At 45.5% G+C, this 27,388-nt stretch overlaps 1 protein-coding gene across 1 annotated transcript in view; it reads left to right on the forward strand.

Moving 5' to 3' along the window:
* Positions 1 to 5,314: 5,314 nt before the first annotated feature.
* LOC120041946 (large neutral amino acids transporter small subunit 4-like) overlaps positions 5,315 to 27,388 on the forward strand; it is a 91,168-nt gene continuing 69,094 nt past the window's right edge. The window contains exons 1-2 of the mRNA XM_038986820.1: positions 5,315 to 5,430; positions 6,861 to 7,520. Of these exons, the coding sequence (XP_038842748.1) occupies positions 7,361 to 7,520 (160 nt within the window). The 5' untranslated portion in view covers positions 5,315 to 5,430; positions 6,861 to 7,360. The remainder of the gene's footprint in view (positions 5,431 to 6,860; positions 7,521 to 27,388) is intronic.

A 27,388-nucleotide genomic window follows, 5' to 3' on the forward strand; every position in this document is an offset into this window, starting at 1 on the left:
ATTCTAAGTCAAAGCCGTCTAGAGTAGTGATGTTGGACAGGCGGGCAGGTGCAGGCAGCGATCGGTTGAAGAGCATGCATTTAGTTTTACTTGTATTTAAGAGCAATTGAAGGCCACGGAAGGAGAGTTGTATGGCATTGAAGCTCGCCTGGAGGGTTGTTAACACAGTGTCAAAAGAAGGGCCAGAAGTATACAGAATAGTGTCGTCTGCGTAGAGGTGGATCAGAGACTCACCAGCAGCAAGAGCGACATCATTGATGTATACAGAGAAGAGAGTCGGTCCAAGAATTGAACCCTGTGGCACCCCCATAGAGACTGCCAGAGGCCCGGACAACAGACCCTCCGATTTGACACACTGAACTCGATCAGAGAAGTAGTTGGTGAACCAGGCGAGGCAATCATTAGAGAAACCAAGGCTGTCGAGTCTGCCGATGAGGATGTGGTGATTGACAGAGTCAAAAGCCTTGGCCAGGTCAATGAATACGGCTGCACAGTATTGTTTCCTATCGATGGCGGTTAGGATATCGTTTATGACCTTGAGCGTGGCTGAGGTGCACCCATGACCAGCTCTGAAACCAGATTGCATAGCGGAGAAGGTATGGTGGGATTCGAAATGGTCGGTAATCTGTTTGTTAACTTGGCTTTCGAAGACCTTAGAAAGGCAGGGTAGGATAGATATGGGTCTGTAGCTGTTTGGGTCAAGAGTGTCCCCCCCTTTGAAGAGGGGGATAACCGCAGCTGCTTTCCAATCTTTGGGAATCTCAGACGACACGAAAGAGAGGTTGAAAAGGCTGGTAATAGGGGTGGCAACAATTTCAGCAGATAGTTTTAGAAAGAAAGGGTCCAGATTATCTAGCCCGGCTGATTTGTAAGGGTCCAGATTTTGCAGCTCTTTCAGAACATCAGCTGACTGTATTTGGGAGAAAGAGAAATGGGGAAGGCTTGGGCGAGTTGCTGTGGGGGGTGCAGTGCTGTTGACCGGGGTAGGGGTAGCCAGGTGGAAAGCATGACCAGCCGTAGAAAAATGCTTATTGAAATTCTCAATTATAGTGGATTTGTCGGTGGTGACAGTGTTTCCTATCTTCAGTGCAGTTGGAAGCTGGGAGGAGGTGTTCTTATTCTCCATGGACTTTACAGTGTCCCAGAACTTTTTTGAGTTTGTGTTGCAGGAAGCAAATTTCTGCTTGAAAAAGCTAGCCTTGGCTTTTCTAACTGCCTGTGTATATTGGTTCCTAGCTTCCCTGAAAAGTTGCATATCACGGGGGCTGTTCGATGCTAATGCAGAACGCCATAGGATGTTTTTCTGTTGGTTAAGGGCAGTCAGGTCAGGAGAGAACCAAGGGCTATATCTGTTCCTGGTTCTAAATTTCTTGAATGGGGCATGCTTATTCAAGATGGTGAGGAAGGCATTTTAAAAAAATATCCAGGCATCCTCTACTGACGGGATAAGATCAATATCCTTCCAGGATACCTCGGCCAGGTCGATTAGAAAGGCCTGCTCGCTGAAGTGTTTCAGGGAGCGTTTGACAGTGATGAGTGGAGGTCGTTTGACCGCCGACCCATTACGGATGCAGGCAATGAGGCAGTGATCGCTGAGATCTTGGTTGAAAACAGCAGAGGTGTATTTGGAGGGCAAGTTGGTTAGGATGATATCTATGAGGGTACCCGTGTTTACGGAATTGGGGTGGTACCTGGTAGGTTCATTGATAATTTGTGTGAGATTGAGGGCATCAAGCTTAGATTGTAGGATGGCCCGGGTGTTAAGCATGTTCCAATTTAGGTCGCCTAGCAGCACGAGCTCTGAAGATAGATGGGGGGCAATCAGTTCACATATGGTGTCCAGAGCACAGCTGGGGGCAGAGGGTGGTCTATAGCAGGCGGCAACGGTGAGAGACTTGTTTTTAGAGAGGTGGATTTTTAAAAGTAGAAGTTCAAATTGTTTGGGAACAGACCTGGATAGTAAAACAGAACTCTGCAGGCTATCTCTGCAGTAGATTGCAACACCGCCCCCTTTGGCCGTTCTATCTTGTCTGAAAATGTTGTAATTAGGGATGAAAATGTCAGAATTTTTGGTGGTCTTCCTAAGCCAGGATTCAGACACGGCTAAAACATCCGGGTTGGCAGAGTGTGCTAAAGCAGTGAACAAAACAAACTTAGGGAGGAGGCTTCTAATGTTAACATGCATGAAACCAAGGCTATTACGGTTACAGAAGTCATCAAAAGAGAGCGCCTGGGGAATAGGAGTGGAGCTAGGCACTGCAGGGCCTGGATTCACCTCTACATCACCAGAGGAACAGAGGAGGAGTAGGATAAGGGTACGGCTAAAAGCTATGAGAATTGGTCGTCTAGAACGTCTAGAACAGAGAGTAAAAGGAAGTTTCTGGGGGCGATAAAATAGATTCAAGGAATAATGTACAGACAAAGGTATGGCAGGATGTGAATACAGTGGAGGTAAACCTAGGTATTGAGTGATGATGAGAGAGATATTGTCTCTAGAAACATCATTGAAACCAGGTGATGTCATCGCATATGTGGGTGGTGGAACTGAAAGGTTGGATATGGTATAGTGAACAGGGCTAGAGGCTCTACAGTGAAATAAGCCAATAAACACTAACCAGAACAGCAATGGACAAGGCATATTTACATTAAGGAGAGGCATGCTTAATCGAGTGATCATAAGGGTCCAGTGAGTAGAGGTTGGTTGGGGTCACGGCGATCCAGACAGCTGGCCGGGTAGATGGCTATCGGTAGCAAGATAGCATAGGATGGAAGTCTATTTTTAGACACCTCGTGCGTTTCCGTCGGTAGATTAGTGGGGTTCCGTGTAGTAGAGGGGATCAATCCAATTGGCAAAATAGATATAGTGACCCAAGAAAAATTGTCCGATATACTTATTCAGATAGCAGCCGATAAGACAGCTAACGATTAGCGGGCCCCAGATGAGCGTTCAGGTAACGTTGCGACGGAGGTGCCAGTTGGATAACTCCCTCGGGCAGATAATGTCGGCAGTCAGTCGTGAAGGCCCGATGGGGCTCCGCATCTGCAGCAACAAAAAAAATAAAAAAATATTTAAAAAAAATAAATAAAAAATAAAAAAACGGGTCCGGATAGGTGACTGTAGCCCAGGAATGGCTGATGGAACTCCTCAGCTGGCTAGCTTCGGAATAATTTAAGTTTGCTCCGGGATCGACGTAAGCCAATAGTCACACGGTTTGCAGCTAGCTAGCTGCGAAATCAAGGTGCAAACGTCCAGAGCCTGCGGCTGAAATCCGGGGACACTGAGAAAAATAGGCCTGGTATGCTCCGGTCCGAGTCGCGTTGCACAAAAGTGCCGATAGATTATCGAGCTAAAGGAATAGCTGAAGACCACAAAACGTGGGCAGCTGAAACACCAACGCTAGCCAGCAAACCGGCTAACTTCTGGGCAGCTTCAGATCAGCTACTGGCTAGCTTCTAGTTAGCTTCTGGGTAGCTTCCGGCTAGCTTCTGGCTAGTTTCGGCCGGCTTCTGGTTAGCCTCTGGCTAGCTTCCATAGATAGATAGATAGATACTGTAGATATATACAGTATATAGATAGATAGATAGATAGATAGATAGATACTGTAGATATATATATAGATAGATACTGTAGATATATATAGATAGATACTGTATATAGATAGATAGATACTGTAGATATATATAGATAGATACTGTAGATATATATATATAGATAGATAGATAGATACTGTAGATATATATATAGATAGATAGATAGATACTGTAGATATATACAGTATATAGATAGATAGATAGATACTGTAGATATATATAGATAGATACTGTAGATATATATAGATAGATACTGTAGATATATAGATAGATAGATAGATACTCTAGATATATACAGTATATAGATAGATAGATACTGTAGATATATACAGTATATCGATAGATAGATAGATACTGTAGATATATATAGATAGATAGATAGATAGATACTGTAGATATATATATATATATATATAGATAGATACTGTAGATAGATACTATAGATAGATAGATACTGTAGATAGATAGATAGATAGATATATGCTGTAGATAGATAGATACTGTAGATATATATATATATAGATAGATAGATACTATAGATACTGTAGATATATATAGATAGATACTGTAGATATATATATATATAGATAGATAGACAGATAGATACTGTAGATATATATATATATATATATAGATAGATAGATAGATAGATAGTTTCTGTAGATAGATAGATGCTGTAGATATATATATATATATATAGACAGATAGATACTGTAGATATATATAGATAGATACTGTAGATATATATATAGATAGATAGAGAGATAGATACTGTAGATATATATATATATATATATATATATAGACAGATAGATAGATACTGTAGATATATATAGATAGATACTGTAGATATATGTATATATAGATAGATAGATAGATAGATACTGTAGATATATAGATAGATAGATAGATAGTTTCTGTAGATAGATAGATGCTGTAGATATATATATATATATAGACAGATAGATACTGTAGATATATATAGATAGATCCTGTAGATATATAGATAGATAGATAGATACTGTAGATATATAGATACTGTAGATATATATAGATAGATACTGTAGATATATATAGATTGATACTGTAGATATATAGATAGATACTGTAGATATATATAGATAGATACTGTAGATATATATAGATAGATACTGTAGATATATATATATATAGATAGATTGATACTGTAGATATATATATATATATATATATATATATATATATATAGATAGATCGTTTCTGTAGATATATATATATATATATAGATAGATAGATAGATACTGTAGATATATATATATATATATAGATAGATCGTTTCTGTAGATATAGATAGATAGATACTGTAGAAAGAGTCCATCCTTATCTCTGCTTTGTCTTTCTGTTTCTGTGACTTTGTTTGACTTTACTATTGGAACGCAGGACTCCCTGCTAAACATGGTCAATTATTGCTGAGTAGATTATCCTGGCTAAATAAATACAATGAAATGACTTCACTATTATAAACGCCCAGTTCCAAATCACTTAAGCTGTCTTAATAAAAACACAATCTTTGTCAATATATTTCCTGTGCCTCAGCTCTCTGTCTCTCTCTTTTGCTCCGTGGACCCCGTAGAGGGCGCCTGTGAGGGGCAGCTCTGATTGGCTGCAGCAGTGTTCCAGCGGCACCTCAGAAAGCCAATAGTAAGATAGAGATGTTTTCCCGGTTCGCGGTGCGTATAAAGGCTTCCCCGTCCAGATGCCGGTACGACTGAGCAGGACCACATCAAGACAAGAAGCCCTCAGAAGAGTTCTGAACACCATCCAACTGAACTCCTGTGTGTGTCAGGGACTAGGCTACCGGTAGGTAACTTGCCTGTAATATAACTGCATGGAGTCGTACCAGTCTTCACCTAGAAGACTGTTAGTACAAACTGTCTATAGATTGGCAATAGGTTTTAATGTTGTATGTTAATTAATGGACTATAGAGTTACTGTTATTTATTTCATGTTAATAATAAGCAATAGAAGCTTGGAAGAACACATCTTTTTATATCCATTGGTGAAACCATGTATCCCATGTATTTCTCTGGGCGTGAGTGATGTGGACACGGGTTTAATATAAGAAGAAGAATCTGTGCAACAGAATGTTTTAATAGATGGTGGTATGTCAGCCTGCTGAATTCAGCTGTCCACTAACTGTCTAGGTCATTATGAGCTAATGCTTTGGCCTTTTTCTCTCAAGCAGTTTTGTCTCCGGAGTTTTGACTAGAAGAGTGCCGACGGGTCACCGGGTGTTCAGTTTGATTATCTGGCATTTGTTTGCAGTTCTATTGTGCTGCAGATGGGATGTACCGTTGGGCAGATAATGTATTGAGAGGGGAGAGAGGGGAGAGAGGGGGGAGAGAGGGAGAGAGGGGAGGAAAGTGAGAGAGAGAGGGAGAGAGGGGAGAGAGAGCCAGCCAGCCAGCCAGCAAGTCCAGTTTATCCTTCATCAGTTCCCACACTGAACAGAAGTCAGTTAATGTCCCCAGCGCGTAACTAACTCTCCCCTCTTCCACTGTCTGTTGTGGGAGACTTTGATACTGTAGCTGAACATGGGCTACCGACGTGTCACTGCTGTTAATGTGTAACTATCTACAATATAATATAGAGGTGTTACCTAGGTAATTACACCAGGTCAGCGTGTGTGTCCATGTGTTTTATAGCTGAGGGGCAGAGGGAGGGAGGAAGAGGTTGAGAAAGAGTTGTAAGGGGAGGGAGGGACTCTCACCCTCATGAAGTGAAAGCGGGAGAAAAGAGAGAGAGTGGCATATGAATCAGCCTGAAGGTCGAAGAACCACGTGGTCACATGGTTTCACCTTTAGAGTTGTGAGATGTAAGGGGGGGAGCAGGGAAGGTTCCTCTAGTGTTCATCAACAGTCAGACACTTCAAATAATACAGAGAACCATGAGCATTTATAAAGTACCAGAAATTCATATACATGTAACTGGGATCATATTGAATTTTCAACAACCACTGCCCGGTGTTCAGAACGGCTGGAATAATCTCTCTCTCTCTCTCTCTCTCTCTCTCTCTCTCTCTCTCTCTCTCTCTCTCTCTCTCTCTCTGTCTCTCTGTCTCTCTCTCTCTCTCTGTCTCTCTCTGTCTCTCTCTCTCTCTCTCTCTCTCTCTCTCTGTCTCTCTGTCTCTCTGTCTCTCTCTGTCTCTCTCTGTCTCTCTCTCTCTCTCTCTGTCTCTCTCTGTCTCTCTCTCTCTCTCTCTCTCTCTGTCTCTGTCTCTGTCTCCACAGACCTGTGAACCCTGATCACCAGACTACTCGCTGAGGGTCTCTTGTCACTAAACATTTGCTGCTTCCCTGTCTTCTCCTCACTCTCAGCTCTCCCCGTTCTCTGAACTTTAACCTCAGGCCTCTAGACTCCACGTTCATTGAACTTTGACCTCAGGCCTCTAGACTCCCCGTTCATTTAACTTTGACCTCAGGCCTCTAGACTCCCCGTTCATTGAACTTTGACCTCAGGCCTCTAGACTCCCCGTTCATTTAACTTTGACCTCAGGCCTCTAGACTCCCCGTTCATTTAACTTTGACCTCAGGCCTCTAGACTCGCCGTTCATTGAACTTTGACCTCAGGCCTCTAGACTCCCCGTTCATTTAACTTTGACCTCAGGCCTCTAGACTCCCCGTTCATTTAACTTTGACCTCAGGCCTCTATACTCCCCGTTCTCTGAACTTTGACCTCAGGCCTCTAGACTCCCCATTTCTCTCCCCCGATTCTCCTCTCCTGTCTGGTCATGGCTCCGTCCCTGGCCACAGCATTTGCCAGGCGGTGGTGGATGGCGGTGACAGCCATCATAGAAAACCTGCTGTTCTCAGCTGTCCTGCTGGGCTGGGGATCGCTACTCATCATGCTCAAGTCTGAAGGCTACTACTCCTACATGTGCAATGGAGAAGGTAAGACCACAACCTTCAAGGAATTTCTCCACAACCTTTATGTAACCTCTCCACAACCTTTAATAAACTCTCCACAACCTTTATGTAACCTCTCCACAACCTTTAATAAACTCTCCACAACCTTTATGTAACCTCTCCACAACCTTTAATAAACTCTCCACAACCTTTATGTAACCTCTCCACAACCTTTAATAAACTCTCCACAACCTTTATGTAACCTCTCCACAACCTTTAATAAACTCTCCACAACCTTTATGTAACCTCTCCACAACCTTTAATAAACTCTCCACAACCTTTATGTAACCTCTCCACAACCTTTATGTAACCTCTCCACAACCTTTAATGAATTCTCCACAACCTTTAATAAACTCTCCACAACCTTTATGTAACCTCTCCACAACCTTTAATAAACTCTCCACAACCTTTATGTAACCTCTCCACAACCTTTAATAAACTCTCCACAACCTTTATGTAACCTCTCCACAACCTTTAATGAATTCTCCACAACCTTTTATAAACTTCTCCACAACCTTTAAGTAACGTCTCCACAAGCTTTAACGAACTCTCCACAACCTTTAATGAACTTCTCCACAATATTTAATGAATTTCTCCACAACCTTAATGTAACCTCTCCACAACCTTTAATACACGTCTCCACAACTTGTAGCAGGGTGATTATTCAGAGTACTGTGAATGTGAGAACCGTCTTTCACCCTCTCCTGGCTCTGGTGGATGGGGAGGGGTTATAACATGTGAGTGGTTTCTACATTAACACATGAACATCTCTGTAACAGTCTCTCTCTCTGACATCCCTCACCTCTCACACAGATATTAAAGGCTGTATTCAATCTGTAAAGATGAAACATTACACATTCCAGAAATGTAGAAAGAAATGTAAAGGAACATTAGGTGTCTAGGAGGGAGGACCCCAGGAACATTAGGTGTCTAGGAGGACCCCAGGAACAATAGGTGTCTAGGAGGACCCCAGGAACAATAGGTGTCTAGGAGGACCCCAGGAACAATAGGTGTCTAGGAGGGAGGACCCCAGGAACATTAGGTGTCTAGGAGGGAGGACCCCAGGAACATTAGGTGTCTAGGAGGGAGGACCCCAGGAACATTAGGTGTCTAGGAGGACCCCAGGAACAATAGGTGTCTAGGAGGACCCCAGGAACAATAGGTGTCTAGGAGGGAGGACCCCAGGAACATTAGGTGTCTAGGAGGGCCCCAGGAACAATAGGTGTCTAGGAGGACCCCAGGAACAATAGGTGTCTAGGAGGGAGGACCCCAGGAACATTAGGTGTCTAGGAGGACCCCAGGAACAATAGGTGTCTAGGAGGGAGGACCCCAGGAACATTAGGTGTCTAGGAGGGCCCCAGGAACAATAGGTGTCTAGGAGGGAGGACTCCAGGAACATTAGGTGTCTAGGAGGGAGGACCCCAGGAACATTAGGTGTCTAGGAGGGAGGACCCCAGGAACATTAGGTGTCTAGGAGGAAGGACCCCAGGAACATTAGGTGTCTAGGAGGACCCCAGGAACATTAGGTGTCTAGGAGGACCCCAGGAACAATAGGTGTCTAGGAGGGAGGACCCCAGGAACATTAGGTGTCTAGGAGGGCCCCAGGAACAATAGGTGTCTAGGAGGACCCCAGGAACATTAGGTGTCTAGGAGGGAGACCCCAGGAACAATAGGTGTCTAGGAGGGAGGACCCCAGGAACATTAGGTGTCTAGGAGGGAGACCCCAGGAACATTAGGTGTCTAGGAGGGAGACCCCAGGAACATTAGGTGTCTAGGAGGGAGACCCCAGGAACATTAGGTGTCTAGGAGGGAGACCCCAGGAACATTAGGTGTCTAGGAGGAAGGACCCCAGGAACATTAGGTGTCTAGGAGGACCCCAGGAACATTAGGTGTCTAGGAGGGAGGACACCAGGAACATTAGGTGTCTAGGAGGGAGGACCCCAGGAACATTAGGTGTCTAGGAGGGAGGACCCCAGGAACATTAGGTGTCTAGGAGGACCCCAGGAACATTAGTTGTCTAGGAGGGAGGACCCCAGGAACATTAGGTGTCTAAGAGGACCCCAGGAACATTAGGTGTCTAGGAGGACCCCAGGAACATTAGGTGTCTAGGAGGGAGGACCCCAGGAACATTAGGTGTCTATGAGGACCCCAGGAACATTAGGTGTCTAGGAGGGAGACCCCAAGAACATTAGGTGTCTAGGAGGGAGGACCACAGGAACATTAGGTGTCTAGGAGGGAGGACCCCAGGAACATTAGGTGTCTAGGAGGGAGTACCCCAGGAACAATAGGTGTCTAGGAGGACTCCAGGAACATTAGGTGTCTAGCAGGACCCAGGAACTTTAGGTGTCTAGGAGGGAGACCCCAGGAACATTAGGTGTCTAGGAGGGAGGACCCCAGGAACATTAGGTGTCTAGGAGGGAGGACCCCAGGAACATTAGGTGTCTAGGAGGGAGGACTCCAGGAACATTAGGTGTCTAGGAGGGAGACCCCAGGAACATTAGGTGTCTATCAGGACCCAGGAACATTAGGTGTCTAGGAGGGAGGACTCCAGGAACATTAGGTGTCTAGGAGGGAGGACCCCAGGAACATTAGGTGTCCAGGAGGGAGGACCCCAGGAACATTATGTGTCTAGGAGGGAGGACTCCAGGAACATTAGGTGTCTAGGAGGGAGGACCCCAGGAACATTAGGTGTCTAGGAGGGAGGACCCCAGGAACATTAGGTGTCTAGGAGGGAGGACCCCAGGAACATTAGGTGTCTAGGAGGGAGGACCCCAGGAACATTAGGTGTCTAGGAGGGAGGACTCCAGGAACATTAGGTGTCTAGGAGGGAGGACCCCAGGAACATTAGGTGTCTAGGAGGGTGGACCCCAGGAACATTAGGTGTCTAGGAGGGAGGACCCCAGGAACATTAGGTGTCTAGGAGGGAGGACCCCAGGAACATTAGGTGTCTAGGAGGGAGACCCCAAGAACATTAGGTGTCTAGGAGGGAGGACCCCAGGAACATTAGGTGTCTAGGAGGACCCCAGGAACATTAGGTGTCTAGGAGGACCCCAGGAACATTAGGTGTCTAGGAGGGAGGACCCAAGGAACATTAGGTGTCTAGTAGGACCCCAGGAACATTAGGTGTCTAGGAGGACCCCAGGAACATTAGGTGTCTAGGAGGGAGGACCCCAGGAACATTAGGTGTCTAGGAGGACCCCAGGAACATTAGGTGTCTAGGAGGGAGGACCCCAGGAACATTAGGTGTCTAGGAGGACCCCAGGAACATTAGGTGTTTAGGAGGACCCCAGGAACATTAGGTGTCTAGGAGGACCCCAGGAACATTAGGTGTCTAGGAGGGAGGACCACAGGAACATTAGGTGTCTAGGAGGGAGGACCCCAAGAACATTAGGTGTCTAGGAGGACCCCAGGAACATTAGGTGTCTAGGAGGGAGGACCACAGGAACATTAGGTGTCTAGGAGGGAGGACCCCAGGAACATTAGGTGTCTAGGAGGGAGGACCCCAGGAACATTAGGTGTCTAGGAGGAAGGACCCCAGGAACATTAGGTGTCTAGGAGGGAGGACCCCAGGAACAATAGCTGTCTAGGAGGACCCCAGGAACATTAGGTGTCTAGGAGGGAGGACCACAGGAACATTAGGTGTCTAAGAGGGAGGACCCCAGGAACATTAGGTGTCTAGGAGGAAGGACCCCAGGAACATTAGGTGTCTAGGAGGGAGGACCCCAGGAACAATAGGTGTCTAGGAGGACCCCAGGAACATTAGGTGTCTAGGAGGGAGGACCACAGGAACATTAGGTGCCTAGGAGGGAGGACCCCAGGAACATTAGGTGTCTAGGAGAAAGGACCCCAGGAACATTAGGTGTCTAGGAGGGAGGACCCCAGGAACATTAGGTGTCTAGGAGGGAGGACCCCAGGAACATTAGGTGTCTAGGAGGACCCCAGGAACATTAGGTGTCTAAGAGGACCCCAGGAACATTAGGTGTCTAGGAGGGAGGACCCCAGGAACATTAGGTGTCTAGGAGGAAGGACCCCAGGAACATTAGGTGTCTAGGAGGACCCCAGGAACATTAGGTGTCTAGGAGGGAGGACCCCAGGAACATTAGGTGTCTAGGAGGACCCCAGGAACATTAGGTGTCTAGGAGGGAGGACCCCAGGAACATTAGGTGTCTAGGAGGACCACAGGAACAATAGGTGTCTAGGAGGACCCCAGGAACATTAGGTGTCTAGGAGGGAGGACCCCAGGAACATTAGGTGTCTAGGAGGACCCCAGGAACATTAGGTGTCTAGGAGGGAGGACCCCAGGAACATTAGGTGTCTAGGAGGACCCCAGGAACATTAGGTGTTTAGGAGGACCCCAGGAACATTAGGTGTCTAGTAGGACCCCAGGAACATTAGGTGTCTAGGAGGACCCCAGGAACATTAGGTGTCTAGGAGGGAGGACCCCAGGAACATTAGGTGTCTAGGAGGACCCCAGGAACATTAGGTGTCTAGGAGGGAGGACCCCAGGAACATTAGGTGTCTAGGAGGACCCCAGGAACATTAGGTGTTTAGGAGGACCCCAGGAACATTAGGTGTCTAGGAGGACCCCAGGAACATTAGGTGTCTAGGAGGGAGGACCACAGGAACATTAGGTGTCTAGGAGGGAGGACCCCAGGAACATTAGGTGTCTAGGAGGACCCCAGGAACATTAGGTGTCTAGGAGGGAGGACCACAGGAACATTAGGTGTCTAGGAGGGAGGACCCCAGGAACATTAGGTGTCTAGGAGGGAGGACCCCAGGAACATTAGGTGTCTAGGAGGAAGGACCCCAGGAACATTAGGTGTCTAGGAGGGAGGACCCCAGGAACAATAGGTGTCTAGGAGGACCCCAGGAACATTAGGTGTCTAGGAGGGAGGACCACAGGAACATTAGGTGTCTAAGAGGGAGGACCCCAGGAACATTAGGTGTCTAGGAGGAAGGACCCCAGGAACATTAGGTGTCTAGGAGGGAGGACCCCAGGAACAATAGGTGTCTAGGAGGACCCCAGGAACATTAGGTGTCTAGGAGGGAGGACCACAGGAACATTAGGTGCCTAGGAGGGAGGACCCCAGGAACATTAGGTGTCTAGGAGGACCCCAGGAACATTAGGTGTCTAGGAGGGAGGACCCCAGGAACATTAGGTGTCTAGGAGGACCCCAGGAACATTAGGTGTTTAGGAGGACCCCAGGAACATTAGGTGTCTAGGAGGACCCCAGGAACATTAGGTGTCTAGGAGGGAGGACCACAGGAACATTAGGTGTCTAGGAGGGAGGACCCCAAGAACATTAGGTGTCTAGGAGGACCCCAGGAACATTAGGTGTCTAGGAGGGAGGACCACAGGAACATTAGGTGTCTAGGAGGGAGGACCCCAGGAACATTAGGTGTCTAGGAGGGAGGACCCCAGGAACATTAGGTGTCTAGGAGGAAGGACCCCAGGAACATTAGGTGTCTAGGAGGGAGGACCCCAGGAACAATAGGTGTCTAGGAGGACCCCAGGAACATTAGGTGTCTAGGAGGGAGGACCACAGGAACATTAGGTGTCTAAGAGGGAGGACCCCAGGAACATTAGGTGTCTAGGAGGAAGGACCCCAGGAACATTAGGTGTCTAGGAGGGAGGACCCCAGGAACAATAGGTGTCTAGGAGGACCCCAGGAACATTAGGTGTCTAGGAGGGAGGACCACAGGAACATTAGGTGCCTAGGAGGGAGGACCCCAGGAACATTAGGTGTCTAGGAGAAAGGACCCCAGGAACATTAGGTGTCTAGGAGGGAGGACCCCAGGAACATTAGGTGTCTAGGAGGGAGGACCCCAGGAACATTAGGTGTCTAGGAGGGAGGACCCCAGGAACATTAGGTGTCTAGGAGGACCCCAGGAACATTAGGTGTCTAGGAGGGAGGACCCCAGGAACATTAGGTGTCTAGGAGGAAGGACCCCAGGAACATTAGGTGTCTAGGAGGACCCCAGGAACATTAGGTGTCTAGGAGGGAGGACCCCAGGAACATTAGGTGTCTAGGAGGACCCCAGGAACATTAGGTGTCTAGGAGGGAGGACCCCAGGAACATTAGGTGTCTAGGAGGACCCCAGGAACAATAGGTGTCTAGGAGGACCCCAGGAACATTAGGTGTCTAGGAGGGAGGACCCCAGGAACATTAGGTGTCTAGGAGGACCCCAGGAACATTAGGTGTCTAGGAGGGAGGACCCCAGGAACATTAGGTGTCTAGGAGGACCCCAGGAACATTAGGTGTTTAGGAGGACCCCAGGAACATTAGGTGTCTAGTAGGACCCCAGGAACATTAGGTGTCTAGGAGGACCCCAGGAACATTAGGTGTCTAGGAGGGAGGACCCCAGGAACATTAGGTGTCTAGGAGGACCCCAGGAACATTAGGTGTCTAGGAGGGAGGGCCCCAGGAACATTAGGTGTCTAGGAGGACCCCAGGAACATTAGGTGTTTAGGAGGACCCCAGGAACATTAGGTGTCTAGGAGGACCCCAGGAACATTAGGTGTCTAGGAGGGAGGACCACAGGAACATTAGGTGTCTAGGAGGGAGGACCCCAGGAACATTAGGTGTCTAGGAGGACCCCAGGAACATTAGGTGTCTAGGAGGGAGGACCACAGGAACATTAGGTGTCTAGGAGGGAGGACCCCAGCAACATTAGGTGTCTAGGAGGGAGGACCCCAGGAACATTAGGTGTCTAGGAGGAAGGACCCCAGGAACATTAGGTGTCTAGGAGGGAGGACCCCAGGAACAATAGGTGTCTAGGAGGACCCCAGGAACATTAGGTGTCTAGGAGGGAGGACCACAGGAACATTAGGTGTCTAAGAGGGAGGACCCCAGGAACATTAGGTGTCTAGGAGGAAGGACCCCAGGAACATTAGGTGTCTAGGAGGGAGGACCCCAGGAACAATAGGTGTCTAGGAGGACCCCAGGAACATTAGGTGTCTAGGAGGGAGGACCACAGGAACATTAGGTGCCTAGGAGGGAGGACCCCAGGAACATTAGGTGTCTAGGAGAAAGGACCCCAGGAACATTAGGTGTCTAGGAGGGAGGACCCCAGGAACATTAGGTGTCTAGGAGGGAGGACCCCAGGAACATTAGGTGTCTAGGAGGACCCCAGGAACATTAGGTGTCTAGGAGGACCCCAGGAACATTAGGTGTCTAGGAGGGAGGACCCCAGGAACATTAGGTGTCTAGGAGGAAGGACCCCAGGAACATTAGGTGTCTAGGAGGACCCCAGGAACATTAGGTGTCTAGGAGGGAGGACCCCAGGAACATTAGGTGTCTAGGAGGACCCCAGGAACATTAGGTGTCTAGGAGGGAGGACCCCAGGAACATTAGGTGTCTAGGAGGACCCCAGGAACAATAGGTGTCTAGGAGGGAGACCCCAGGAACATTAGGTGTCTAGGAGGGAGGACCCCAGGAACATTAGGTGTCTAGGAGGACCCCAGGAACATTAGGTGTCTAGGAGGGAGGACCCCAGGAACATTAGGTGTCTAGGAGGGAGGACCCCGGGAACATTAGGTGTCTAGGAGGGAGACCCCAGGAACATTAGGTGTCTAGGAGGGAGGACCCCAGGAACATTAGGTGCCTAGGAGGGAGGACCCCAGGAACATTAGGTGCCTAGGAGGGAGGACCCCAGGAACATTAGGTGTCTAGGAGGGAGGACCCCAGGAACATTATGTGTCTAGGAGGGAGGACCCCAGGAACATTAGGTGTCTAGGAGGGAGGACCCCGGGAACATTAGGTGTCGATCACATCCAATTAACTTTGTAACTGTTTTAAAGTCACTATCGGTGGTTTCCTTCCTCTCCGGTAACTGAGTTAGGAAGGACACCTGTATCTTTGTAGTAACTGGGTGTATTGATACACCATCCAAAGTGTAATTAATAACTTTACCGTGCTCAAAGTGATATTAAATGTTTGCTTTTTTAAAAACATTTTTCCCCATCTACCAATAGATGCCCTTTGCTTGGCATTGGAAAACCTCCCTGGTCTTGCTGGTTCAATTTGTTTTTGAAATTTACTGCTCGACTGAGGGACCTTACAAATAATTCTATGTGTGGGGTGTAGAGATGGAGTAGTCATTTAAAAATCATGTTAAACACTATTATTGCACACAGAGTGAGCCCATTTAACTTACTATGTGACTTGTTAAGCACATGTTTACTCCTCAACTCATTTAGGCTTGATATAACAAAGGTGTTGAATATTTATTGACTCAATACGTTTCAGATTACATTTTTTTCTCACAATTTCGCTTTGACATTATCGGTAGGCCAATGACCCAAAAATCTAACTTTAATCAATTTTAAATTCAGGCTGTAACACAAGACATTTAGAAAATTCAAGGGGTGTGAATTCTTTCTGAAGGCACTGTATTATATCACAATCTGAAAGATTGTGGACATCAGAGCAATCTTGAGAGAATCCTATTTGAGTGAGAAGATTATATGACAGGTAAACTATACATAACCTTGCAGAGAGCCTATCCAACTGACACTCTGTTAGAGAAAAACTATTGGAACCAAGATGAAAAAATAACTGATATTGGTGGAAGATGAAGGGAGAGTTGGAACTTAACTAACAACATTACAGTTTAGGAAAACGTACACTTCGTCCACTATAAACTAATGTATAGAATTTATTATTCAAGAGACAAAATTCACAAATTCTACAGCACAACGGCAGTCTTCAGTGTAAAACTAACAATGACTCAATAATCCATGCCTTTTGGGAAAGCTAGGAAGTCCCAAAGTTATGGGCTGAGTTAGAAAGTTGGCTGTCAGAGGTTTTACAATGTAAATTTACTTTTAATCCATCTGTCTGCATATTTAAAGACATGGCATATGGAGGGTGCAGTGAAATACCCAATGGTGTGGACTATAGTTTTCTCGTCAATGATTTTGAAAAAACATTTACTTCATAACTGGAAATCAAATGATCCTCCATCATTACGACAGTTGATGAATCAGATGTATTGATCTAGAAATATTGAAAAGGTGTGTGCTGGAGAACAATAGAACAGTCAATGAGGCCATATGGCATACAATGCTACAAACACTAGACAGTTCCAGGGGATGAAGGATGAGGGGGACTGTAGTTGAGACACAGGTGATGTCCTGTATCGTTGCCGTGGGAACGTGTATGATGCAGGTGTGATGCATTGACGTTTGTTGAAATTCGACTGTATTCATACCCCTTGACTTATTTCACATTTTGTTGTGTTAGAGCCTGAATTCAAAATGGATTTTAATTTTTTTTTATCACACCCATCTACACACAATACCCCACAATGACAAACTGAAAACATGTTTTTAGAAATTTCTGAAATTGTAATGTAATGTTAAGTTTTGGTAAGAAAAGAAGAGCTGATCACAATCCTTTATTCTACATGACAGACTATCATATCTGTTCTACACTACAGAGCTGATCCTCTATTCTACATGACAGACTATCATATCTGTTCTACACTACAGAGCTGATCCTCTATTCTACATGACAGACTATCATATCTGTTCTACACTACAGAGCTGATCCTCTATTCTACATGACAGACTATCATATCTGTTCTACACTACAGAGCTGATCCTCTATTCTACATGACAGACTATCATATCTGTTCTACACTACAGAGCTGATCCTCTATTCTACATGACAGACTATCATATCTGTTCTACACTACAGAGCTGATCCTCTATTCTACATGACAGACTATCATATCTGTTCTACACTACAGAGCTGATCCTCTATTCTACATGACAGACTATCATATCTGTTCTACACTACAGAGCTGATCCTCTATTCTACATGACAGACTATCATATCTGTTCTACACTACAGAGCTGATCCTCTATTCTACATGACAGACTATCATATCTATTCTACACTACAGAGCTGATCCTTTATTCTACATGACAGACTATCATATCTGTTCTACACTACAGAGCTGATCCTCTATTCTACATGACAGACTATCATATCTGTTCTACACTACAGAGCTGATCCTTTATTCTACATGACAGACTATCATATCTGTTCTACACTACAGAGCTGATCCTCTATTCTACATGACAGACTATCGTATCTGTTCTACACTACAGAGCTGATCCTTTATTCTACATGACAGACTATCATATCTGTTCTACACTACAGAGCTGATCCTCTATTCTACATGACAGACTATCATATCTGTTCTACACTACAGAGCTGATCCTCTATTCTACATGACAGACTATCATATCTGTTCTACACTACAGAGCTGATCCTCTATTCTACATGACAGACTATCATATCTGTTCTACACTACAGAGCTGATCCTCTATTCTACATGACAGACTATCATATCTGTTCTACACTACAGAGCTGATCCTCTATTCTACATGACAGACTATCATATCTATTCTACACTACAGAGCTGATCCTTTATTCTACATGACAGACTATCATATCTGTTCTACACTACAGAGCTGATCCTCTATTCTACATGACAGACTATCATATCTGTTCTACACTACAGAGCTGATCCTCTATTCTACATGACAGACTATCATATCTGTTCTACACTACAGAGCTGATCCTCTATTCTACATGACAGACTATCATATCTGTTCTACACTACAGAGCTGATCCTCTATTCTACATGACAGACTATCATATCTGTTCTACACTACAGAGCTGATCCTCTATTCTACATGACAGACTATCATATCTGTTCTACACTACAGAGCTCATCCTCTATTCTACATGACAGACTATCATATCTGTTCTACACTACAGAGCTGATCCTCTATTCTACATGACAGACTATCATATCTGTTCTACACTACAGAGCTGATCCTCTATTCTACATGACAGACTATCATATCTGTTCTACACTACAGAGCTGATCCTCTATTCTACATGACAGACTATCATATCTGTTCTACACTACAGAGCTGATCCTTTATTCTACATGACAGACTATCATATCTGTTCTACACTACAGAGCTGATCCTCTATTCTACATGACAGACTATCATATCTGTTCTACACTACAGAGCTGATCCTCTATTCTACATGACAGACTATCATATCTGTTCTACACTACAGAGCTGATCCTCTATTCTACATGACAGACTATCATATCTGTTCTACACTACAGAGCTGATCCTCTATTCTACATGACAGACTATCATATCTGTTCTACACTACAGAGCTGATCCTCTATTCTACATGACAGACTATCATATCTGTTCTACACTACAGAGCTCATCCTCTATTCTACATGACAGACTATCATATCTGTTCTACACTACAGAGCTGATCCTCTATTCTACATGACAGACTATCATATCTGTTCTACACATTACATTTCTATCTCAATACATTGTTACTTTGTTACGTGTGTGTGAGGCAGAGATAGAGGGCAACTTTACTGGGGATTGTCTAAAGTTCACTGATAAACTCTGAAGAAAAAGGGATGGAGCGAGAGAGAGGAATAGAGAGAGAGGGGTAAAGAGAGAGGTATAGAGAGAGAGAGAGAGAGAGAGGAATAGAGAGCGAGAGAGAGAGAGAGAGAGAGAGAGAGAGAGAGAGAGAGAGAGAGAGAGAGAGAGAGGGATGAGAGTGGTATAGAGAGAGAGAGAGAGAGAGGGATGAGAGTGGTATAGAGAGAGAGAGAGAGAGAGAGAGAGAGAGAGAGGGATGAGAGTGGTATAGAGAGAGAGAGAGAGAGAGAGGGATGAGAGTGGTATAGAGAGAGAGAGGTAAAGAGAGATGTATATAAACTCAGCAAAAAAAGAAACGTCCTCTCACTGTCAACTCTCACTGTCAACTCTCACTGTCAACACTCACTGTCAACTCTCACTGTCAAATCTCACTGTCAACTCTCACTGTCAACTCTCACTGTCAACTCTCACTGTCAACTACGTTCATTTTCAGCAAACTTAACATGTGTAAATATTTGTATTAACATAACAAGACATGAGACATAAACTGAACAAGTTCCATAACAAGGGGGGGGGGGGGTCAAAAGTAACAGTCAGTATCTGGTGTGGCCACCAGCTGCATTAAGTACTGCAGTGCATCTCCTCCTCATGAACTGCACCAGATGTGCCAGTTCTTGCTGTGAGATGTTACCTCACTCTTCCACCAAGGCACCTGCAAGTTCCTGGACATTTCTGGGGGGAATGGCCCTAGTCCTCACCCTCCGATCCAACAGGTCCCAGATGTGCTCAATGGGATTGAGATCCGGGCTCTTCGCTGGCCATGGCAGAACACTGACATTCCTGTCTTGCAGGAAATCACGCACAGAACGAGCAGTATGGCTGGTGGCATTGTCATGCTGGAGGGTCATGTCAGGATGAGCCTGCAGGAAGGGTACCACATGAGGGAGGAGGATGTCTTCCCTGTAACACACAGCGTTGAGATTGCCTGCAATGACAACAAGCTCAGTCCGATGATGCTGTGACACACCGCCCCAGACCATGACGGACCCTCCACCTCCAAATCGATCCCGCTCCAGAGTACAGGCCTCGGTGTAACGCTCATTCCTTCGATGATAAACACGAATCCGACCATCACCCCTGGTGAGACAAAACCGAGACTTGTCAGTGAAGAGCACTTTTTGCCAGTCCTGTCTGGTCCAGCGACGGTGGGTTTGTGCCCATAGGCGACGTTGTTGCTGGTGATGTCTGGTGAGGACCTGCCTTACAACAGGCCTACAAGCCCTCAGTCCAGCCTCTCTCAGCCTATTGCGGACAGTCTGAACACTGATGGAGGGATTGTGCGTTCCTGGTGTAACTCGGGCAGTTGTTGTTGCCATCCTGTACCTGTCCCGCAGGTGTGATGTTCGGATGTACCGATCCTGTGCAGGTGTTGTTACACGTGGTCTGCCACTGCGAGGACGATCAGCTGTCCGTCCTGTCTCCCTGTAGCGCTGTCTTAGGCGTCTCACAGTACGGACATTGCAATTTCTTGCCCTGGCCACATCTGCAGTCCTCATGCCTCCTTGCAGCATGCCTACGTCACATTCACGCAGATGAGCAGGGACCCTGGGCATCTTTCTTTTGGTGTTTTTCAGAGTCAGTAGAAAGGCCTCTTTAGTGTCATAAGTTTTCATAACTGTAACCTTAATTGCCGACCGTCTGTAAGCTGTTAGTGTCTTAACGACGTTCCACAGGTGCATGTTCATTAATTGTTTATGGTTCATTGAACAAGCATGGGAAACTGTGTTTAAACCCTTTACAATGAAGATCTGTGAAGTTATTTGGATTTTTACGAATTATCTTTGAAAGACAAGATCCTGAAAAAGTTTCTTTTTTTGCTGAGGTTATATTTATATATAGAGAGAGAAATAGAGCGAGAGAGAGGTAAAGAGAGATGTATAGAGAAAGGGATGAGAGAATGGAGAGTCAGCATGTGGGAGACTGTGTGGTCTAATCAGGTATCCCATGATACTTAGCGAGGTATTGTGGGTCGTGGTTGGCTGTTCCATTCCAAAGGTCTGTTAACAGGAAGTAGACTTGGAACCCAAACCAGCTGGACTCAGCTACAAAATACACCTCACTCAGCATAAACAACACATCACTTTTTACAGTCACCACTGTGTGTGTGTGTGTGTGTGTGTGTGTGTGTGTGTGTGTGTGTGTGTGTGTGTGTGTGTGTGTGTGTGTGTGTGTGTGTGTGTGTGTGTGTGTGTGTGTGTGTGTGTGCAGACTGACTCACACGGTCCCTACTGGAAGTCAAAAATCTGACGTTACTCTCTCTTCCTCTGTCGTTGTTCTTTAACAACTTCTGACTTGTTCCTCATTATCTTTCTCTTCCCTGTCTTGTCCCTGCCTCTGCTCTCTCTCTGTCGACTAAAGTATATTTAATTGATCTTATTATTTCATTCGAGTCTTTTTTTTAAAAAGTTGAGACGTGAAGATTGTTTTAACTTCAGAAGTAAAGAGTCACTTTTCACGTTTGTATATTTGATCAGTGGAAGTATTTCTCAAACTGAGTCCTAATCTATCGTTGATATGACAATAACAATATGTTCCTGTGTTTATAAACGGCATAGTGCCAACGAGGAACTCATAAAGGCTCAGTAAACCAGAGATAATATAAATACCATCTCTATCTTTTCTCTTTTTATCTGTTCCCCCTTTCCTCCCCCTTTCCTCCCCCTCTCTCCCCCCTCCTCATGTTTTTTTTTTTGCTGAGAGAGGGCCTGTGGTATTAGAGAAGGCACGTTAGTGATATCGGGTCAGGCAGGGTGTGTGTGTGTGTGTACTAAGCTGTTTCTAATCAGAGTAAGAGGGCGAAGGATGAGGTCACATGTGGCTGAGGTTTCCCCAGGGATCATCAACGAGATTCAGGACAGTCTAGACCAGGGATCATCAACTAGATTCAGTACAGTCTAGACCAGGGATCATCAACTAGATGATCAGGACAGTCTAGACCAGGGATCATCAACTAGATGATCAGGACAGTCTAGACCAGGGATCATCAACTAGATGATCAGGACAGTCTAGACCAGGGATCATCAACTAGATTCAGGACAGTCTAGACCAGGGATCATCAACTAGATTATCAGGACAGTCTAGACCAGGGATCATCAACTAGATTATCAGGACAGTCTAGACCAGGGATCATCAACTAGATTATCAGGACAGTCTAGACCAGGGATCATCAACTAGATTATCAGGACAGTCTAGACCAGGGATCATCAACTAGATGATCAGGACAGTCTAGACCAGGGATCATCAACTAGATGATCAGGACAGTCTAGACCAGGGATCATCAACTAGATTCAGGACAGTCTAGACCAGGGATCATCAACTAGATGATCAGGACAGTCTAGACCAGGGATCATCAACTAGATGATCAGGACAGTCTAGACCAGGGATCATCAACTAGATTATCAGGACAGTCTAGACCAGGGATCATCAACTAGATGATCAGGACAGTCTAGACCAGGGATCATCAACGAGATTCAGTACAGTCTAGACCAGGGATCATCAACTAGATTCAGGACAGTCTAGACCAGGGATCATCAACTAGATTCAGGACAGTCTTGACCAGGGATCATCAACTAGATTATCAGGACAGTCTAGACCAGGGATCATCAACTAGATGATCAGGACAGTCTAGACCAGGGATCATCAACTAGATGATCAGGACAGTCTAGACCAGGGATCATCAACTAGATTCAGGACAGTCTAGACCAGGGATCATCAACTAGATGATCAGGACAGTCTAGACCAGGGATCATCAACTAGATGATCAGGACAGTCTAGACCAGGGATCATCAACTAGATTATCAGGACAGTCTAGACCAGGGATCATCAACTAGATGATCAGGACAGTCTAGACCAGGGATCATCAACGAGATTCAGTACAGTCTAGACCAGGGATCATCAACTAGATTCAGGACAGTCTAGACCAGGGATCATCAACTAGATTCAGGACAGTCTTGACCAGGGATCGTCAACTAGATTCAGGACAGTCTAGACCAGGGATCATCAACTAGATGATCAGGACAGTCTAGACCAGGTATCATCAACTAGATTCAGGACAGTCTAGACCAGGGATCATCAACTAGATTATCAGGACAGTCTAGACCAGGAATCATCAACTAGATTATCAGGACAGTCTAGACCAGGGATCATCAACTAGATTCAGGACAGTCTAGACCAGGGATCATCAACTAGATTATCAGGACAGTCTAGACCAGGGATCATCAACTAGATTCAGGACAGTCTTGACCAGGGATCATCAACTAGATTCAGGACAGTCTAGACCAGGGATCGTCAACTAGATTATCAGGACAGTCTTGACCAGGGATCATCAACTAGATTCAGGACAGTCTAGACCAGGGATCATCAACTAGATTCAGGACAGTCTAGACCAGGGATCATCCATTAGATCAGAACAGTCTAGACCAGGGATCATCAACTAGATTATCAGGACAGTCTAGACCAGGAATCATCAACTAGATTATCAGGACAGTCTAGACCAGGGATCATCAACTAGATTCAGGACAGTCTAGACCAGGGATCATCAACTAGATTATCAGGACAGTCTAGACCAGGGATCATCAACTAGATTCAGGACAGTCTAGACCAGGGATCATCAACTAGATTATCAGGACAGTCTAGACCAGGGATCATCAACTAGATTATCAGGACAGTCTAGACCAGGGATCATCAACTAGATTCAGGACAGTCTTGACCAGGGATCATCAACTAGATTATCAGGACAGTCTAGACCAGGGATCATCAACTAGATGATCAGGACAGTCTAGACCAGGGATCGTCAACTAGATGATCAGGACAGTCTAGACCAGGGATCATCAACTAGATTATCAGGACAGTCTAGACCAGGGATCATCAACGAGATGATCAGGACAGTCTAGACCAGGGATCATCAACTAGATGATCAGGACAGTCTAGACCAGGGATCATCAACGAGATTCAGGACAGTCTAGACCAGGGATCATCAACTAGATTCAGGACAGTCTAGACCAGGGATCATCAACTAGATGATCAGGACAGTCTAGAACAGGGATCGTCAACTAGATGATCAGGACAGTCTAGACCAGGGATCATCAACTAGATTCAGGACAGTCTAGACCAGGGATCATCAACTAGATTCAGGACAGTCTAGACCAGGGATCATCAACTAGATGATCAGGACAGTCTAGACCAGGGATCATCAACTAGATTCAGGACAGTCTAGACCAGGGATCATCAACTAGATTCAGGACAGTCTAGACCAGGGATCATCAACTAGATTATCAGGACAGTCTAGACCAGGAATCATCAACTAGATTATCAGGACAGTCTAGACCAGGGATCATCAACTAGATTCAGGACAGTCTAGACCAGGGATCATCAACTAGATTATCAGGACAGTCTAGACCAGGGATCATCAACGAGATTCAGGACAGTCTAGACCAGGGATCATCAACTAGATTATCAGGACAGTCTTGACCAGGGATCATCAACTAGATTCAGGACAGTCTAGACCAGGGATCATCAACTAGATTCAGGACAGTCTAGACCAGGGATCATCAACTAGATTCAGGACAGTCTAGACCAGGGATCATCCATTAGATCAGAACAGTCTAGACCAGGGATCATCAACTAGATGATCAGATCAGTCTAGACCAGGGATCATCAACTAGATTCAGGACAGTCTAGACCAGGGATCATCAACTAGATTCAGGACAGTCTAGACCAGGGATCATCAACTAGATTCAGGACAGTCTAGACCAGGGATCATCAACTAGATTCAGGACAGTCTAGACCAGGGATCATCAACTAGATTATCAGGACAGTCTAGACCAGGGATCATCAACGAGATGATCAGGACAGTCTAGACCAGGGATCATCAACTAGATTCAGGATAGTCTAGACCAGGGATCATCAACTAGATGATCAGGACAGTCTAGAACAGGGATCGTCAACTAGATGATCAGGACAGTCTAGACCAGGGATCATCAACTAGATTCAGGACAGTCTAGACCAGGGATCATCAACTAGATTCAGGACAGTCTAGACCAGGGATCATCAACTAGATTATCAGGACAGTCTAGACCAGGAATCATCAACTAGATTATCAGGACAGTCTAGACCAGGGATCATCAACTAGATTCAGGACAGTCTAGACCAGGGATCATCAACTAGATTATCAGGACAGTCTAGACCAGGGATCATCAACTAGATTCAGGACAGTCTAGACCAGGGATCATCAACTAGATTCAGGACAGTCTAGACCAGGGATCATCAACTAGATTCAGGACAGTCTTGACCAGGGATCATCAACTAGATTATCAGGACAGTCTAGATCAGGGATCATCAACTAGATGATCAGGACAGTCTAGACCAGGGATCGTCAACTAGATTATCAGGACAGTCTAGACCAGGGATCATCAACTAGATTCAGGACAGTCTAGACCAGGGATCATCAACTAGATTCAGGACAGTCTAGACCAGGGATCATCAACTAGATTATCAGGACAGTCTAGACCAGGGATCATCAACTAGATTATCAGGACAGTCTAGACCAGGGATCATCAACTAGATTCAGGACAGTCTTGACCAGGGATCATCAACTAGATTATCAGGACAGTCTAGATCAGGGATCGTCAACTAGATGATCAGGACAGTCTAGACCAGGGATCATCAACTAGATTCAGGACAGTCTTGACCAGGGATCATCAACTAGATGATCAGGACAGTCTAGACCAGGGATCGTCAACTAGATGATCAGGACAGTCTTGACCAGGGATCATCAACTAGATGATCAGGACAGTCTAGACCAGGGATCATCAACTAGATTATCAGGACAGTCTAGACCAGGGATCGTCAACTAGATTCAGGACAGTCTAGACCAGGGATCATCAACTAGATTATCAGGACAGTCTAGACCAGGGATCGTCAACTAGATTCAGGACAGTCTTGACCAGAGATCATCAACTAGATTCAGAACAGTCTAGACCAGGGATCAGAGCGAGGAGATAGACTGTCCTATCATTCTTTATGTCTTTGTGACTAACTTGTATACAGGTAGACCAGAGAAGCCACATCCCTGATTGGCAACCCTGATTAGAAGCACCTGTTGCTCATCAGTTGCTCACCTGTGTTCCCTACAAATGCTGTTTTGAATAAAGAAATATTTGTACCTACACACTGAAGAAGGCTGCAAAGCTGAAAAGTATGTGAATGCTATCCCTGATGCAGTAAAACAAAGCATTACGCAACATCTTTTTGAATTCTGAATTGACAGGTTTTCCGCCCCAACCAAACTGCTGGAAGAGCACGATGGTCCCTTTTTCATTAACATCTTGATGTTAACAGCACAGGGTAGTAGTATCCTCATGAAGTGGCCATGATGTCGTGTAATACAAAACGATGTGTCAGAACAACATCACCTGACTACCACACAACTAATCTGCTGAGGCATTCTACCTCACGGTTCATTCACCCAGAGTAAAGTACAGTGCTGCATCTCTCTCCCTCTTTCTCTCGCTCTCTCTCTCTGTCTCTCTCTCTCTCTCTCTCTCTCTCTCTCTCTCTCTGTCTCTCTCTCTCTCTCTCTCTCTCTCTCTCTCTCTCTCTCTCTCTCTCTCTCTCTGTCTCTCTGTCTCTCTCTCTCTGTCTCTCTCTCTCTCTCTCTCTCTCTCTCTGTCTCTCTCTCTGTCTCTCTCTGTCTCTCTCTCTCTCTCAATTCAATTCAATTTGCTTTATTGGAATGACGTAACAGTGTACATATTGCCAAAGCTTATTTACAATATAAAAAATGAAAATCAAAATGGTCAACGGGACAACAGTAACAACAATAACCAAGGGTCAAAATAACCTTACATTGAACAATAACAATAAACATACAGTAAAGGACATGTGCAGGTTGATTGGTCTGTCAGACACTGTCCCTCATCTTATGGCAGGCAGCAATGTAGTGCGCTGCCAACCCACAGCTCTCTGCGTCCTCCCCCAACAGGACGGGTAGCCTGTCCTCATCAGAGAGGTCTTTGAAACCTTAAATAAGGGTTTCATATTTGGGAAAATGACACTCTCTAATTGTTTTATATTTTTTACATTTTGTCAGGAAATGCAGCTCCGTCTCAGGTTCTGCTGTGGTGCAGTGGTTGCACAGCCTTTCCTCTACAGGGAGCCAGGTTTTCCTGTGTCTACCCTTCTCAATGGCAAGGCTGTGCTCACTGAGCCTGTACTTTGTCAAGGTTTTTCTAAGGTTTTGATTAGTAACCATGGTCAAATATTTAGCCACGGTGTACTGTCAATTTGGGCCAGATAGAACTGCATTTTGCTTTGTGTTTGTGTTTCCCAATAAGCAATATCGTTTTGTTTA

The sequence above is a fragment of the Salvelinus namaycush genome, unplaced genomic scaffold (assembly GCF_016432855.1).
Source record: "Salvelinus namaycush isolate Seneca unplaced genomic scaffold, SaNama_1.0 Scaffold586, whole genome shotgun sequence".
In the NCBI taxonomy this organism is placed as follows: Eukaryota; Metazoa; Chordata; class Actinopteri; order Salmoniformes; family Salmonidae; genus Salvelinus; species Salvelinus namaycush.